Source organism: Suncus etruscus, chromosome 5, assembly GCF_024139225.1.
Source record: "Suncus etruscus isolate mSunEtr1 chromosome 5, mSunEtr1.pri.cur, whole genome shotgun sequence".
Lineage (NCBI taxonomy): Eukaryota > Metazoa > Chordata > Mammalia > Eulipotyphla > Soricidae > Suncus > Suncus etruscus.
The window spans coordinates 15,714,928-15,729,596 of NC_064852.1; the positions used below are offsets into that span (position 1 = coordinate 15,714,928).

The 14,669-nt window shown below is 52.2% G+C and overlaps 1 protein-coding gene across 1 annotated transcript; it reads left to right on the top strand.

The window, feature by feature from the left end:
• Positions 1-224: 224 nt before the first annotated feature.
• On the top strand, positions 225-4,497 carry CDK9 (cyclin dependent kinase 9). Its single transcript, XM_049774188.1, has 7 exons — positions 225-334; positions 916-997; positions 1,951-2,041; positions 2,378-2,544; positions 2,670-2,841; positions 2,999-3,147; positions 3,603-4,497. Exons 1-7 carry the CDS (start codon positions 243-245, stop codon positions 3,966-3,968), a joined length of 1,119 nt encoding a protein of 372 aa, XP_049630145.1. The 5' UTR covers positions 225-242; the 3' UTR covers positions 3,969-4,497.
• Positions 4,498-14,669: the final 10,172 nt, after the last annotated feature.

Genomic DNA, 14,669 nt, shown 5'->3' on the forward strand with positions numbered 1-14,669 from the left:
CGGCGCCCACCGGCCTCCCGGGAACTACAAGTCCCAGGGGGCCTAGCGGCGGGCGGCGGGCGGAAGAGGCGGGGCCTGCGCCGCGGGGCCGGAAGTGGCCGTGGAGGCGGAAGTGGCGCGGCCGCGGAGGGCCCTGGAGCGCGGCGGCGGGACCCAGCGCGGCGCCTGGAGGAGCAGCGGCGGCGGCGGCGGCGGCGGCCTCGACGGCGACCGGGAGCGGCGGCGGCGCGCTGGAGGCCGCCATGGCCAAGCAGTACGACTCGGTGGAGTGTCCCTTCTGCGACGAGGTCACCAAGTACGAGAAGCTGGCCAAGATCGGCCAAGGCACCTTCGGGTAAGGCCTAGGCCCCGAGGGGAGCAATGGGAGCAATGGAAGCAATGGGAGGGGGCCCCCACCTGCACCCCTTGGGCACCCCGACATTGCGGCCTTGCGATCGGGGCGCCCCAGCGGGTCAGGTTTCTGCACGACCCGGCTTTCTCCCCCCCACCTAAGCCGGGCTTGGCCTAGTGGAGTCGATGGAGGAGCAATGGGAGCAATGGGAGTTTGGGGCCTTTGCACCCTTTGCACCCCTTTTGGCACCCTGGGATGGCGATCGGGGCGACCTAGAGGGTCAGGTGGGGCGCCCCGGGCTTCCCCCCCACTAAGCCGGGCCTAGTGGAGTGGAGTCGATGGAGTTGGGCCGTGTGGCAGGCAGGGTGGAGCCTCTCGCAGGAAAGGCCTGGGAGGGGCTGCAGCAGAAGGGAAGGGAGTGGAATTTTCTGACCCAAGGCTGCTGGGGTGGGGGTGGGGATGGGGGGGCACTTCTAGATTTAGGGATCCTACACACACACACACACACACACACAAAATCCGCTGAGCTCCCTTTCTTTTTCTCCCTCTCTGGGGTGTCCCCCCTTCTCTCCTCCTCTCCCCAGGGAGGTGTTTAAGGCCAAGCATCGCAAGACCGGCCAGAAAGTGGCTCTGAAGAAGGTTCTGATGGAGAATGAGAAAGAGGGGGTGAGTACCGGACCCGGTGGGCTGGCCCACCCCCCCCAAAAAAAATTATCCCCCCAGGGGTGAATTTTTTTTTCTTCCCACCCACCATGTAGGCCCTTGTAGGTGGGGTCCTTTAGATAAGTGTGTGTGTGTGTCTGTATGTAGTCTCTCGGGGTGGGGTGGAGCAATTTCCATATTCCAGGGAACTTCTTTTTGTTTTTTGGTTTGGTTTCGTTTTGGGCCACACCCTTTGATGCTCAGGAGTTACTGGCTGTGCTCAGAAATCGCTCCTGGCTTGGGAGGACCATAGGGGACTCTGGGGGATTGAACCCCTCTGTCCGTCCTAAGCTAGTGTTTGCTTACAAGGCAGACGCCTTACCTCTAGCGCCCCTGCTCAGGCCCCGTATTCCAGGGAATTTTGACTTTCGTTCCAATTTTAGTATATGTGCTGCCGAAGCGAGCACGGAATTTTGACTTTCAAATTATGTATTTGCTTTCTGATATTTTGGGCCCCCTTTTTTGCATTCTTTAGGTTAAATAGTCCCTCAAGACTACTTAAGACCAGGAGGGGGAGTCACATGATGCTTCCAGAGGTGGGCTGGGCTCCCCAGCCTTCTCTTGAGCTGCGTTCCTTGGAGTATGGTTTGATTTAGTGGGGGTGGGGGTTGGGGAAGGCTGAATTGGCTTAGGAGGGCAGGCTGAGCTGGTTTGCCACAAGTGAGTTTTAAGTTAAAGCACAAATGGTATAAAAGACTTGGTGCATTTTTTTTTTAATTTGGTGAGAGATATACAGTGCTCTTAGCATACACAGATTACAGCTCAGAGATCATCACTTTCAAGGCCCCCTCCTCCCAAGACTTAACTATCTCCTGGGTCTGTCCCCATCTCACCCCCAGGAGGATCCCCTGTGTAGCACCTTGGTCTTCAGTGCCCTCACTCAGCTTCTGATCCCTTCTTCCTGTCTTTCTGCCCAGTTCCCCATTACAGCCCTGCGGGAAATCAAGATCCTTCAGCTTCTAAAACACGAGAATGTGGTCAACTTAATTGAGATCTGTCGGACCAAAGGTCAGTGATGGGTCGTCTCACCCCAATTTTTTAGTGGAGAGAGCAGCAAGGCTCAGCAGGCCTGAGAACCAGACCTGTTTCAATTGCCTCCTCTCGACCCAGCTGTGACTGCTTTCTCTGGTTCTTTCATTGGAGCTGGTCCATTCCTGGATCTGCCGCAGCACCTGGGGGACCGGAGGCACTAGAAGCTTTTGCTCCCCAAGAAAGACACTCCAGCTGATGCTGCTGTCCCTGACCCAGGATTGGAGTGGGTGGGGCTGACTGGGGGTAAATGGGTTACACAGGGGATTACTCACTTAATCCCCTCCCTTGGTTTTCTCTCTCTTTCTTCCTCAGCTTCCCCTTATAATCGCTGCAAAGGCAGCATCTATCTGGTGTTTGACTTCTGCGAGCATGACCTGGCCGGCCTGCTCAGCAATGTCTTGGTCAAGTTCACACTGGCTGAGATTAAGAGGGTCATGCAGATGCTGCTGAATGGCCTCTACTACATCCACCGGAACAAGGTAGAGACCCGGCTGGGTTGATCTGCCCTCTTACCAGGGAGTGTGGGTGTGTGTTCGTGTGTGGCAAAGTATGGCTGAAAGGTCAGGGGTGCCTTGCCGAACACTCACTCTCTTTCTCTCCGCAGATCCTGCACAGGGACATGAAGGCCGCCAACGTCCTCATCACTCGAGATGGGGTCCTGAAGTTGGCAGACTTCGGGCTGGCCCGAGCCTTCAGCCTGGCCAAGAATAGCCAGCCTAACCGCTACACCAATCGCGTGGTGACGCTCTGGTACCGGCCTCCAGAGCTGTTGCTCGGTGAGGATGCAGGCACCGACAGAGGGGGGCCAAGGCCGGGCACGCACCCAGCCTCGGCCCCTTGCTGTCAGGGCTTCTTGAGCCGCCAGCCCCGAGGCAGTGCGTCTCAGGAGGCCCTCGGTTTCAAAGAGCCCCCCTGGGGCGCTCTTCTTCCCAGGGGAGCGGGACTACGGCCCCCCCATTGACCTGTGGGGTGCTGGATGCATCATGGCGGAGATGTGGACCCGCAGCCCTATCATGCAGGGCAACACGGAGCAGCACCAGCTCGCCCTCATCAGCCAGCTCTGTGGTTCCATCACCACTGAGGTGCGTAGCCAAGCTGTCTGGGCCCTGGTCCCGACCTCCAGCCAGAGCTTCTGCAAGCTCCAGAAGTCTCCCTCACCCGGGCAGAGGGGACAGTGGAGTAGAGTGTACCCTCTGCAGTGTGGCTGCCAGAGGCACAGGGCCATGGGCAGCCTCTGTGGCCTAGGGAAAGGCCATGGAAGTTGGCATCGACTTGCCTCTGAGGAAAGCCATCCTGTTTTGGGCATGAGCACTTGCTCCCTGGCCTGGCATTCAGAGTGAGCCAAATAGGTTCCTGTGCCTTGTGCTCACTCTGGAGTTGAGGTCAAGTTTGCACTCCAGAGCAGGTTGGGAGCATCTATTCTAGACAGATTCAGGTCCTTTGGTACTTGGTTAGCAGGCCAGTTTAAAACCCTACCCTCCCTTCTTCCCCACCCCCCAGTGACTGTCCTCTCTCCTCCCCTCCTACCTGCCTCTAGGTATGGCCCAATGTGGACAAATATGAGCTGTTTGAAAAGCTGGAGCTGGTCAAGGGCCAGAAGCGAAAGGTGAAGGACAGGCTCAAGGCCTATGTGCGGGACCCCTACGCGCTGGACCTCATCGACAAGCTGCTGGTGTTGGACCCCTCGCAACGCATCGACAGCGATGACGCCCTCAACCACGACTTCTTCTGGTCCGACCCCATGCCTTCGGACCTCAAGGGCATGCTGTCCACACACCTGACGTCCATGTTCGAGTACCTGGCCCCGCCGCGCCGGAAGGGCAGCCAGATCACTCAGCAGGCCACCAACCAGAGCCGCAACCCTGCCACCACCAATCAGACAGAGTTCGAGCGCGTCTTTTGAGTGGCCCTGCTCCAAGTTGGGACCGTCTGGTGGGGACTGTAGGGGGGATTGTTTCCTCCTCGTGCACATTTTATTGAAGCCCCACCGTGGGCTCCGGTGGCAGCCCCAGCTGAACGTACTGGAGGGCTTTAAAGCAAAGTCACGAGGGGTGCCAAGCTGAGCCCACTTTTGTAGCTGGGCTTTTGGAGTGCTGCCGGCAGCCTGGGGGGTATTCATTATAGCCCCTTGGGCAATAACGGGCTGGATGGAGAGATTTCCCCCAGCCCTCCCGGAACTTGCTACAAATTCTCAGCATTGTGGGAAGAGGCAGTGGTTCCCTCACTTAGCCCAGACTCAGATTGAGAAACTGAAGTGGGGGCCAGTCTTGGGATGGGGGCTGCCTGTGGCCCGGCCTCCCCACAAGCACTGTGGCTGGTCAAAGCTTGGTTTCTTCCATAGGAGGATTTTACTGTGGGTTTTTGTTGGGTTTGGAGACTTCCATGGATGGAGTTGGGTAGGTTGTGATTAAAGTTGAGTCTTTTTTTAGTAAGCGCGTCCTCCTGTGTTTTCTTGCCCTTGCCTCGCCCCCCGCAGCTTGCTCTGCTCTTTCTGACTTGCCTCCTTTTTGTCTTTGGTTCCTTGGTGGTAGAGGAGGTTTGGGGCCCCTGAACCATAAGGGTTGTTACCAGGGATCTAATCATGTGAAGGTTCCACCTGCTGTGCTATGACTCCAATTCCAGGAAGAGGTGTTAGGACTCAGTGGTGGAGGGCCCAGAGACATAGTACCATAGGATCTGGGATAAGGCTTTATGGGATCCAGTTTATTCAAAGCTGGAGTAGAAAGGGAGTACAGGAGGGCTAGAAGAGAGACGCTGTACTGAGCAAGATTGGGGACAGCTAATCCAAAGTGACACAGGAAGTTGAAGTTCCCAGGATCCCATTTGCCCGGTTAAGGATTTAGCACTTCAGGATGCTGATAGTACAGCAGGTAAAATGTTTGCACATGACCAACCCAGGTTGATCCCAGGCCCTGCCAGGAATGACCCCTGAGCACTGCCAGGTGTGGGCAAAAAGAACACAACGAAATTGAAACATTCCCACACCCTCAGTTGCTGATTTCTAGAAATAGCCTTGAACCCCAGTGTGGTATGGGAAGGAAGTACAAGGCCCAGAAAATGGCTCCTTGACAGGCTGATGTGGTGCCTACCTAGTTCAATGCCCGTCGCATAGGAATCTCATGTAGAATCTACCAGAGACCCAGTAGGGTTGATGATAAGGTGGGAATCTTCATTGGCTGGTGGTGGTCTTGTCTGGGGTCTGGATCTGGGGCCTGGCCTCTTGGACAAGGAAGTGGGAAAGTGCAGCCTCTGCCCCTGGCTGTACCGCTGTACCACCCAGATTAAGGGCACCCCATACCCACCCTCCACAGAGATTCCAACCTGATGTTGGCAGCCAGGGAGGCTGGGAGTGGCTAGTCTGGCCAGCGTCACTGGAAGCCCAGCCCAAAATCCACAAGTGTACCCTGTGTTCCCGCCCCCCACAACACCCCAGCCTACCCTGCTCACCTTTAACCCTACCCAGTTGTTATTTAACTCAAATGTGTCACACTCCGCCCTTCGGAACCAAGAGTTCTTTGGCACATCCCAGAATGACCTATCAGGTACTGTTGTATGTGTTGGGGCCGTGGGGGTTGGGGGGTGGCAGGAACCCCCCCCCCTTTGCCTGAACACGGATGGCCATAGGTGCGTGCCAGCCTTCCTGCCCCGTGGGAGAGCAAGGGATGAGAGGAGTCCGGTCCCTGACTACCTCGTGGCCAGTGGCTGAGAAGTGGCAGGGTGTGACCAGTGAGCAGCCTGAGCCCCCCAGAAACCCTTGCTGGGTTAGAAGCGCCTCTTTCCAGGTAGGAGGGTACATGGCTGCTCCCCTTTGCTGAGAGGTGAAGGGTCCTGAGTCATTCAGGCCAGCAATTAGTTAAAAGAAACCTGCACTTTGCAGGGCCCTGCAGGAAAACCCTTGTTCTAAAGATTTGGGGTGCTCAAAGGCCCCACAATCACATTGCACTGGTCCCCTCGAAGGTGGTTTTGGGGAGTCAGGGAGGGGTTTCTAGGAGCCGGGCATATGTGGTAAACTGTTCCCAGAGGCTTCTTGGTGCTTAAGTGAGCTGTGGGCTGGGCAGCTCTTACGGGGGCTCCCCACTTTCCTGGGCTTGGTGGCCTTTGGTTCTCAAGACAAGGCAGGGTAGGTGTACCCCACTGACCTTGCCGCCAGCATTACGGCCGGGAGATCTGGGAGGCGCAGTTAGGAGGGTGAGAGGTTTAGACCATTACGGTGTTTCGTTTCCTGGGGGCTGGAGCGATGCCACATTGAGAAGGGTCTTTTCCTTGCATGTGGCTGACCTGGTTCGATTACTGGCACCCCATATGGTCCCCTAAGCCTGCCAGGAGTAACCCTCAAGCAACCCTGGGTGTGGCCCCAAAGTAGAAATCACTTCCTTTCTTTTTTTATATGGGCTACACATGGCAGCACTGGTGAAAAGGGAGGCCGACTATGCTATAGTCATGCAATCCGGTGGGTCGGATTCAAGGCCCTAGGCCTGCTAGGTATGTGCCCTGTCCCTTGAGCTGCTCCTGTTACACATTTCTGAACTAACTGGGCCAGAGGCCCCAGCTCCAGGCCTAGTACTGTCAGTCCTTCAGCCTCATCAGCCCTCCAAGGAGGGGCCTGCTGTGCTGCCTACCTCATAGATGACGACTCTGGGAAATCACAGAGCCACTCCCTGGCCCTCCATCTGGCTCAGCGAGGCGGCTACAGTTGAGCTTTGCAAAGAACATTATTCTCCACCCCAAGCTGTCCCCCAAGTCGCTCCCTGGGGTGGAGGAGTTTAGGGTGGCTCTGGATAGTTCAGCTGCAGGGACTCTGGAGGTCATCCAGAGTGCCTCATTTCCCAGGGCTAGTGTGGAGTCCACGCTGCAGTTATTTTAGCCTATAGAGAGACTACTGGAGACACCTGGAGTAGGGTGGGATTTCACAGGCTGCTGCTGGCCTCAGGAACCTCTTTATCCCCATCCCAAAGTCAGCCCTGGCGAGCTGAGGGTGATGATCATGATCACCCATGGGCCTGGGGACTCTGGGGCCTTGCTTGGGTGATCCCAAAAATGAGGCCCAGAGAGGGACCAGAGCAATGGTACAATAAGTAGGACTTTTGCCTTGCATGTGGCCAAGCCAGGAGCAAGCCCCGAGCACCACCAGTATGCCGCAATCTCTCACCACAAATAGAGGCCAGAGAATAGTACAGCAGGAAAGGCACGTACCTTCTAATAACTGTCCCAGGTTTGATCCTGGGTACCCCATATGGTCCTCCTGAGCCCCACCAGGAATGATCCATGGGTGCCAGGAATAAGCCCTCAGCATTGGAAAAGAAAAGCATTGGGGCCAGAAAGATAGTATGGAGGTAAGGCGTTTGCCTTTCATGCAGAAAGACGGTGGTTCGAATCCCGGCATCCCATATGGTCCCCTGTGCTTGCTTGCCATGGGTGATTTCTGAGCATAGAGCCAGGAGTAACTGCTGAGCGCTACCGGATGTGACCCAAAAACCGAAAAAAAAAAAAAAAAAAGGAAATAAAAGAAAAGAAAAGCATTATTTATTATGGGGCTGGGGAACAAACAGCTCAGGGGCCAGGAAGCCCTTGTATGCTCAATGCCCTAAATTCAATCCCTGGCACCGCATAGACTCCCAGGCACCACTGGATACTTAGCCTTGGTGGTCCCTAGGGAAACGCACCCCAGCACTCAAGAGCCCCCACTTACCCCCTGAAAATAAGGTCTCCATTTTAAAATGCTAGTAAAACCCAATGGTTCCAAATTCAAAAGGCGGAAGGAAAGAAGGTGATAAGAAGGTGACATCTGAGACCTTGCACCACCAGGAGTTAGTCATGTGCTCTTGAGGTAGGGAGAACATTCCAGCCAAATGGCCGGGGCAGGTCCTGTCCAGCACTCCCTTGCTCTGAGTAGTCTTTGCTTTTTTATGTTCGCTTGTTTTTGTTTGTGGGCCACATCTGATTGCTTGGGATTAGTCCTGACACTGCTGGGGTGAGGGGTGCTGGGGACCGAACTTGGGTCAGTCTCATGCAAATCAGAGCTCTACCACTTGTACTTCTCTTGGGCACTACACAGCCTTTGACTGGGTCAGTACTGAGCAGAATTAAGGGTCAGAATCAGGAATCTGCTGGGTTGGGGCGATATTGAGAGAAAGCCAGGTAAGCACTGCATCCTTGTTCCCTTTCTCTTGAGACGATGGCCTAGTTTCTGTCATATTTTGTTTGTTTTGTTTTTGTTTTGGGGCCACACTCGGTGGCGCTCAGGAGGTTATTCCTGGCTCTGAAATCGCTCCTGTTAGGCTCAGGAACCATATGGGATGCTGGGAATCAAACCTGGGTCCATCACAAGTCAGCTGTGTGCAAGGTAAATGCCCTACCACTGTACTAGCACTCTGGCTCCATGTTTTTTCAATTATCATCACTGTTATTGTTATTAAATTTTCTTTTGAGTCATACCCAGCAAAGCTCAGGGGTTACCCTTGGCTCTCTGCTCTCAGGAATCACTCCTGTGGACTTGGGGGACCATATGGGATACTAGGGATCAAACACTGAAAATACCCTACTCAATGTACTATTTATTGCTCTGGACCCTCTGTCCGTTCTGGAAACCAGGGTGTCTTCAGCTTAGCACCTGAAGGCCCCAAGCACTTTTCTCCAGGGATGCAATGAGGTGCCTGTGTTCTTGTCTTTGCCATTTTTTCTTTCCCTCCTATGAACATCTGTGGCTTTTCTGAGGAAAAAAAAAACAAACACAAAAAAACAAAACCACAATACAGAGGGGAAGCACACGTAGCTTTTCTTTTTCTTTTCTTTTTCTTTTTTTTGTTTTTTTTTTTTTTGTTTTTTTTTGTTTTTTGGGCCACACCCAGCGGTGCTCAGGGGTTACTCCTGGCTGTCTGCTCAGAAATAGCTCCTGGCAGGCACGGGAGACCATGTGGGACACTGGGATTCAAACCAACCACCTTTGGTCCTGGATCGGCTGCTTGCAAGGCAGACACCTTACCTCTAGCACCACCTCACCGGCCCCGCATGTGGCTTTTCAAACAGAACCAAGAGTGCTCAGAGCAGAGAGTTAGTGTCATGGTCCCCGGTATGCAGGCTTGGCCAGCAGAAGCCCAGGTTCAGACCCTGGCATTGCCAGGAGTGGCCTCCGAGCACTGAGCTCAGAGTAGTTCCTGCACATCACAGGAGGCAAAACTCAGTCAAGGTTTATGTTTTCTTGAAGTGGGGCAATAATTTGAAATGCTTTGGAGGGTCATTTGGCTGCTAAATTCTGGAATGAGAGGGAAATTCTTACTAAATGCCATTTTGTACCATCTATTTGAATGTCATGATGTGTCACCATCTAAAAAGTGTAAAAAAAATGATTATTTTTGAATATTAGAATTAAAGAGCCCAAAAAAAAAAAAAAAAAAAGAACTCCAGGGCCCGGAGAGATAGCACAGCGGTGTTTGCCTTGCAAGCAGCCGATCCAGGACCAAAGGTGGTTGGTTTGAATCCCGAATCCCGGTGTCCCATATGGTCCCCCGTGCCTGCCAGGAGCTATTTCTGAGCAGATAGCCAGGAATAACCCCTGAGCACTGCCGGGTGTGGCCCAAAAACCAAAAAAAAAAAAGAATTAAAGAGCCCAAAAGTGAGCACAGAAGGTATCCTGCTTTGCTTTGCATATAGCTGACCCAGGTTTGATCGTCACAGGGTGGCTTTACAAGTCCCTGGTCACCACTTAAATTTCTGGCATAATTGGAAGAACAGAGGGTCAGAGACCCAGAATTTTGTGTGTTATTTTGCTTTCCATCCCTGGCTGTTTCCAAGGGTGACTCAGGTCTGCTTAATGATTATCAGGGCTGAAAATCTACCTGAAACAGTTTTTGCTCAGGGCAGAGGGAAAGAAATAAATTAAGAACTAGGAATGGGGAAAAAAAAAAAAAAGAACTAGGAATGGGGGCTGGAATGGTAGCAGAGTGGTAGGGTGATTGCCTTGCATACAGCCAACCAGGACAGACCAGGGTTTAATATCTGGCATCCCATCTGGTTACTCAGCCTGCCAGGAGCAATTTCTGAGTGCAGAGCCAAGAGTAATCCTTGAGCACTGCTGGGTGTGGCCCAAAGAATAAAAGGAAACAAAATAATTAGAAAAACTGGAGCTCTAGCAGCAGTGGGTAGGGCATTTTGCCTTGCATGTGACCCACCCAGGTTTTTGTTTATTTTGTTTGTTTTTGGGCCACACCCAGTGGTGTTCTGGGTTTACTCTTGCCTCAGCACTCAGGAATCATTCCTGGTGGTGCTTGGTCGGGACCATATGGATGACAAGAACCAATCCTGAGGGCCTGGAGAGATAGCACAGCCGCTTTGCCTTGCAAGCAGCTGATCCAGGACCTAAGGTGGTTGGTTCGAATCCCAAATGGTCCCCCGAGCTATTTCTGAGCAGACACCCAGGAGTAACCCCTGAGCAATGCTGGGTGTGGCCCCCCCCCAAAAAAAAAAAATCCTGGGAGAATCGAATCTAGCTAGGTTCTCTGAGTGCAAGGCAAACTCCTTTCCACCTTTTATTTTTTGTTTTTGGGTCACACCTGGAGGTGTTCAGGGGTTACTCTTGGTTCTGTGCTCAGAAACTATCCCTGGTAGGCTCAGAGGACCATATGGGATGCCAGGAATCAAACCACTGTCTGTCCTGGGTTGGCAGCATGCAAGGCAAACACCCTACACTGTGCTATCTCTCTGCTCCCTTCCTTTATTTTCTTGCCACAGCTGAGAGTGTTCAGGGCTTATTCCTGTCTCTGCACTCAGAGATCACTCCTGGCATACTCAGGTGGGGTGATGGTAGGGGACCTGACCATCTGGGATCCCATACAGCTAGAGTTTTGGTTACACAAAGTCAAGTGTGGCCCTAAGACAAAACAAAACAACCAGGAATGTAGACATGGGAGGGACAGGGATCAAACTGAGGTTCTTAGATATGTAAAGCAAATGTTCTACCACTGAGCCACAACCCTGGCTAAACATGGGGTCAATGCCTTCTTGGGATCTGGGCATTGGTCCAGTGCTTCAATACACACCCCCCAAGAAAAGAGGAAGAAAAAGAAAAAGAAAAAAGCTTTCCATAGGCTTCCACAGAGGGATATCTGGGATGTGCAGTGTTGACAAGCAAGAGATACACAGACTTTAGAGAAGGAGCCATAACAGAAGCAGTTTTCAGAAACAAAGCAGGAAATATGTTTAAGGACACTGTGCTAAGGAGCTACAAAGTGGATACACAGTTGGGCAGGAGGCAAGTCATTCTGCTCTGCTCTGCACTGCAGGAAGCAATGAAGTGAAGTGCACGCCCTTGCCCTTTCATGGCTCTTTTGAGGCCTATTGCCAAGGCTTGTGTTTTTGTTTTGGGGCCACAGTCAGTGGTGCACAGACTTACTCCTGGCTCTGGGTTCAGAGGTCACTCCTGACAGGGCTCGGGGTCGATATGGGATGCCAGAGGTCAGCAGCATCGTGCAAAGCAAACACCTTCCTCACTTATCTCTTGGGGGGCCCCCAGATAGGTCAATTGTTTTGTCACACACAGTAGTGCTCTGGTTAGTCCTGGTGCTCTTGTTGGTGCTCAAGGGATCATATGGGATGCTGGGTGACCAAACCTGCCCACTGTACTATCCCTCTGGTTCCCAAAATCTGTAATTTTTTCTTAGTTTTTGGGCTTTACCTGGAAACATTCAGGAGTCACACCTGGTTCTGTACTCAGGAATTGCTTTTGGTTGGCAGGCATGGGAAATCACATAAAAAAACGGGGTTTAAATCCAGGTCAGCAAAACGCCCAACTAACTGTATTTTCACTCTGTTCCCAATAGATAATTTTGTTGTTGTTGTTGTTTTGTTTTTGGGTCACACCCGGCAGGGCTCAGGGGTTACTCCTGGCTCAGAAATTGCCCAGGCAGGCTCGGGGGAACCATATGGGATGCTGGGATTTGAACCACCATCCTTCAGCGTCTAAGGCAAATGCCCTACTGCTGTGTTATCTCTCTGGCCCAGATAATTTTTTTTTTTTTTTTTTTTTTGGTTTTTGGGCCACACCCGGCAGTGCTCAGGGATCACTCCTGGCTGTCTACTCAGAAATAGCTCCTGGCAGGCACGGGGGACCATATGGGACACTGGGATTCGAACCAACCACCTTTGGTCCTGGATCGGCTGCTTGTAAGGCAAACGCTGCTGTGCTATCTCTCCGGTGGCCCAGATAATTTTTAAAAAAGGAAACAAGAATCTAAGAGCAGGGGCCAGAGTGATAATTCAGCGGTAGGGCATTTGCCTTGCACGCAGCTGACCTAGGAAGGTTCTCGGTTCTGTTCCCCAGGCGTCTTATATGGTCCCCCAAGCCAGGAGCGATTTATTCATAGCCAGGAGTAACCCCTTAGAGTCATCGGGTGTGGCCCAAAAATTAAAAAAAAAAAAAAAAGAATCTGAGAGCATAGGTATTAAGGTTTGCCTTGCACCAAGCAAATCTGATTTGGTTTCTTTTTTTTTTTTTGGTTTTTGGGGCCACACCCATTTGATGCTCAGGGGTTACTCCTGGCTAAGCGCTCAGAAATCGCCCCTGGCTTGGGGGGACCATGTGGGGCGCTGGGGGATCGAACCGCGGTCCTGATCCTTGGCTAGCGCTTGCAAGGCAGACACCTTACCTCTAGCGCCATCTCGCCGGCCCCCACTGATTTGGTTTCTTAGCGTGACATAGGGTCCCTCCCTTAAGCACAGCCAAGAATGATCTTTGAGAGAAAGTGGTAAGGCCTGAGTGCCAAAGAGTGTGGCCCCAAACCATATAAAATAATAATAATAATAATAATAATAATAATAATAATAAAAAAAATAAATTATAATCCAAAAAGCCAGTGGCAGAGGCGAAGTTAAGAGCTGTCAGGCCCAAATGGCCAGGCAGTAGGCTCCCTACCTCAGCACCTCAGCACTTCTGGGGGAGGCCTCTCTAACAAAAACGGTGGAAACTCAGAGAAAAGGACTTCTATTTCTCATGGGGGAGGCAACTCCCAGCAGAGAGGGAGTTGACAAAATCTTCCCCACACATCATTTGCTTAGTTCAAAAATCAAACAATTGCTGATAAATATTTACTTCCAGTGACTGCAGCAAAGAGAGAGGGAGGTATGCAATCCTATCCTGTCAAAGAGAAAAGCTCCCTAGCAGAGCTCTGGGAGCCTAAGGAGACTCAGATAGCCCAGGGTCAGTGCTCAGATCCAGCACTGCTATTGTAGTACTAGGGACACCCCTGGGAGCTCCATGCTGCACTCCCACTGACCACACTGGGACTCAGAAGACCATGAAGAGCAGGCGCTCCAACCCTTTAAACTATCTCCCTCTCTTCTGAAGGCTGACTTTTGCTTCTAAGGGTTTGCTAGAGGCTTCTTTTTTGTTTGTTTGTTTTTGGGTCACACCTGGAGGCATCAGGGGTTACTTCTGGCTCTGTAATCAGAAATCGCTCCTGGCAGGCTCGGGGGACCAAATGGGATGTTAGGAATTGAACCTGGGTCTGTCCTGGGTCAGCTGCAGGCAAGGTAAAAGCCCTACTGCTGTGCTATTACTCCACCCTCCCAGCTTTTTTTATTTTCCCCTTTTCACTTTGCCACCTTTCTGGAGCAGGGCAGTAAGAATTGCTAGTTTGGGGGCCGGAGAGATGGCACAGCGGTGTTTGCCTTGCAAGCAGCTGACCCAGGACCCAAGGTGATTGGTTTGAATCCCAGCGTCCCATATTGTCCCCCGTGCCTGCCAGGAGCTATTTCTTTTTTTTTTTTTTTTTTTTTTTTTTTTTTTTTTTTTTGGTTTTTGGGCCACACCCTGCGATGCTCAGGGGTTACTCCTGGCTGTCTGCTCAGAAATAGCTCCTGGCAGGCAAGGGGGACCATATGGGACACCGGGATTCGAACCAACCACCTTTGGTCCTGGATCGGCTGCTTGCAAGGCAAACACCGCTGTGCCATCTCTCCGGGCCCCAGGAGCTATTTCTGAGCAGATAGCCAGGAGTAATCCCTGAGCACCTATGGGTGTGGCCCAAAAACAAAAAAAAAAAAAAAAAGAATTTCTAGTTTGGGGCCAGAGAAATAGCATGGAGGTAAGGCATTTGCCTTGCACGCAGAAGGTAGGTGGTTCGAATCCTGGCATCCCATATGGTCCCCTGAGCCTGCCAGGAGCGATTTCTGAGCGTAGAGCCAGGAGTAACCCCTGAGCGCTGCCGGGTGTGACCCAAAAACCAAAAACTAAAAAAAAAAAAAAAGAGCTTGCCTTGCATACAGTGATCTGGGTAAGATGCATGGCACCCCATGTGATTCCTTGAGCCTGCCAGGAGTGATCCCTGAGCACAGAGCCAGGAGAAAGCTCCTCACCCTGCTCCCTCAGGAAAAAAAAAAAAAATCACTGGTGTCCTTTTTTTGTACAAGCTGTCAGAGCTTAGCCACTGGTATAGGAAAAAGTTCTGAAAACTCCAGGACTGGTGTGTGGGTGGGGGTGTCCCACTCGGTGGTGACTGACATCTGCCTGAGCGCAGTTTCTATTCCTTCTCAGTGCAGAAAGCCTTTCAAAGTGCACATCTGTCCTATCTTGTTTTTGTTTTGGGGACACACACAGCAGTGCTCAGGGCTT

Bases quoted from the DNA above. Each gene is read 5' to 3' on its own strand.
- CDK9 (XM_049774188.1), top strand. From the start codon at position 243: ATGGCCAAGCAGTACGACTCGGTGGAGTGTCCCTTCTGCGACGAGGTC. The intron at 2,842-2,998 runs GTGAGGATGCAG...TCTTCTTCCCAG, and splicing joins GCCTCCAGAGCTGTTGCTCG to GGGAGCGGGACTACGGCCCC. The intron at 3,148-3,602 runs GTGCGTAGCCAA...ACCTGCCTCTAG, and splicing joins GTGGTTCCATCACCACTGAG to GTATGGCCCAATGTGGACAA.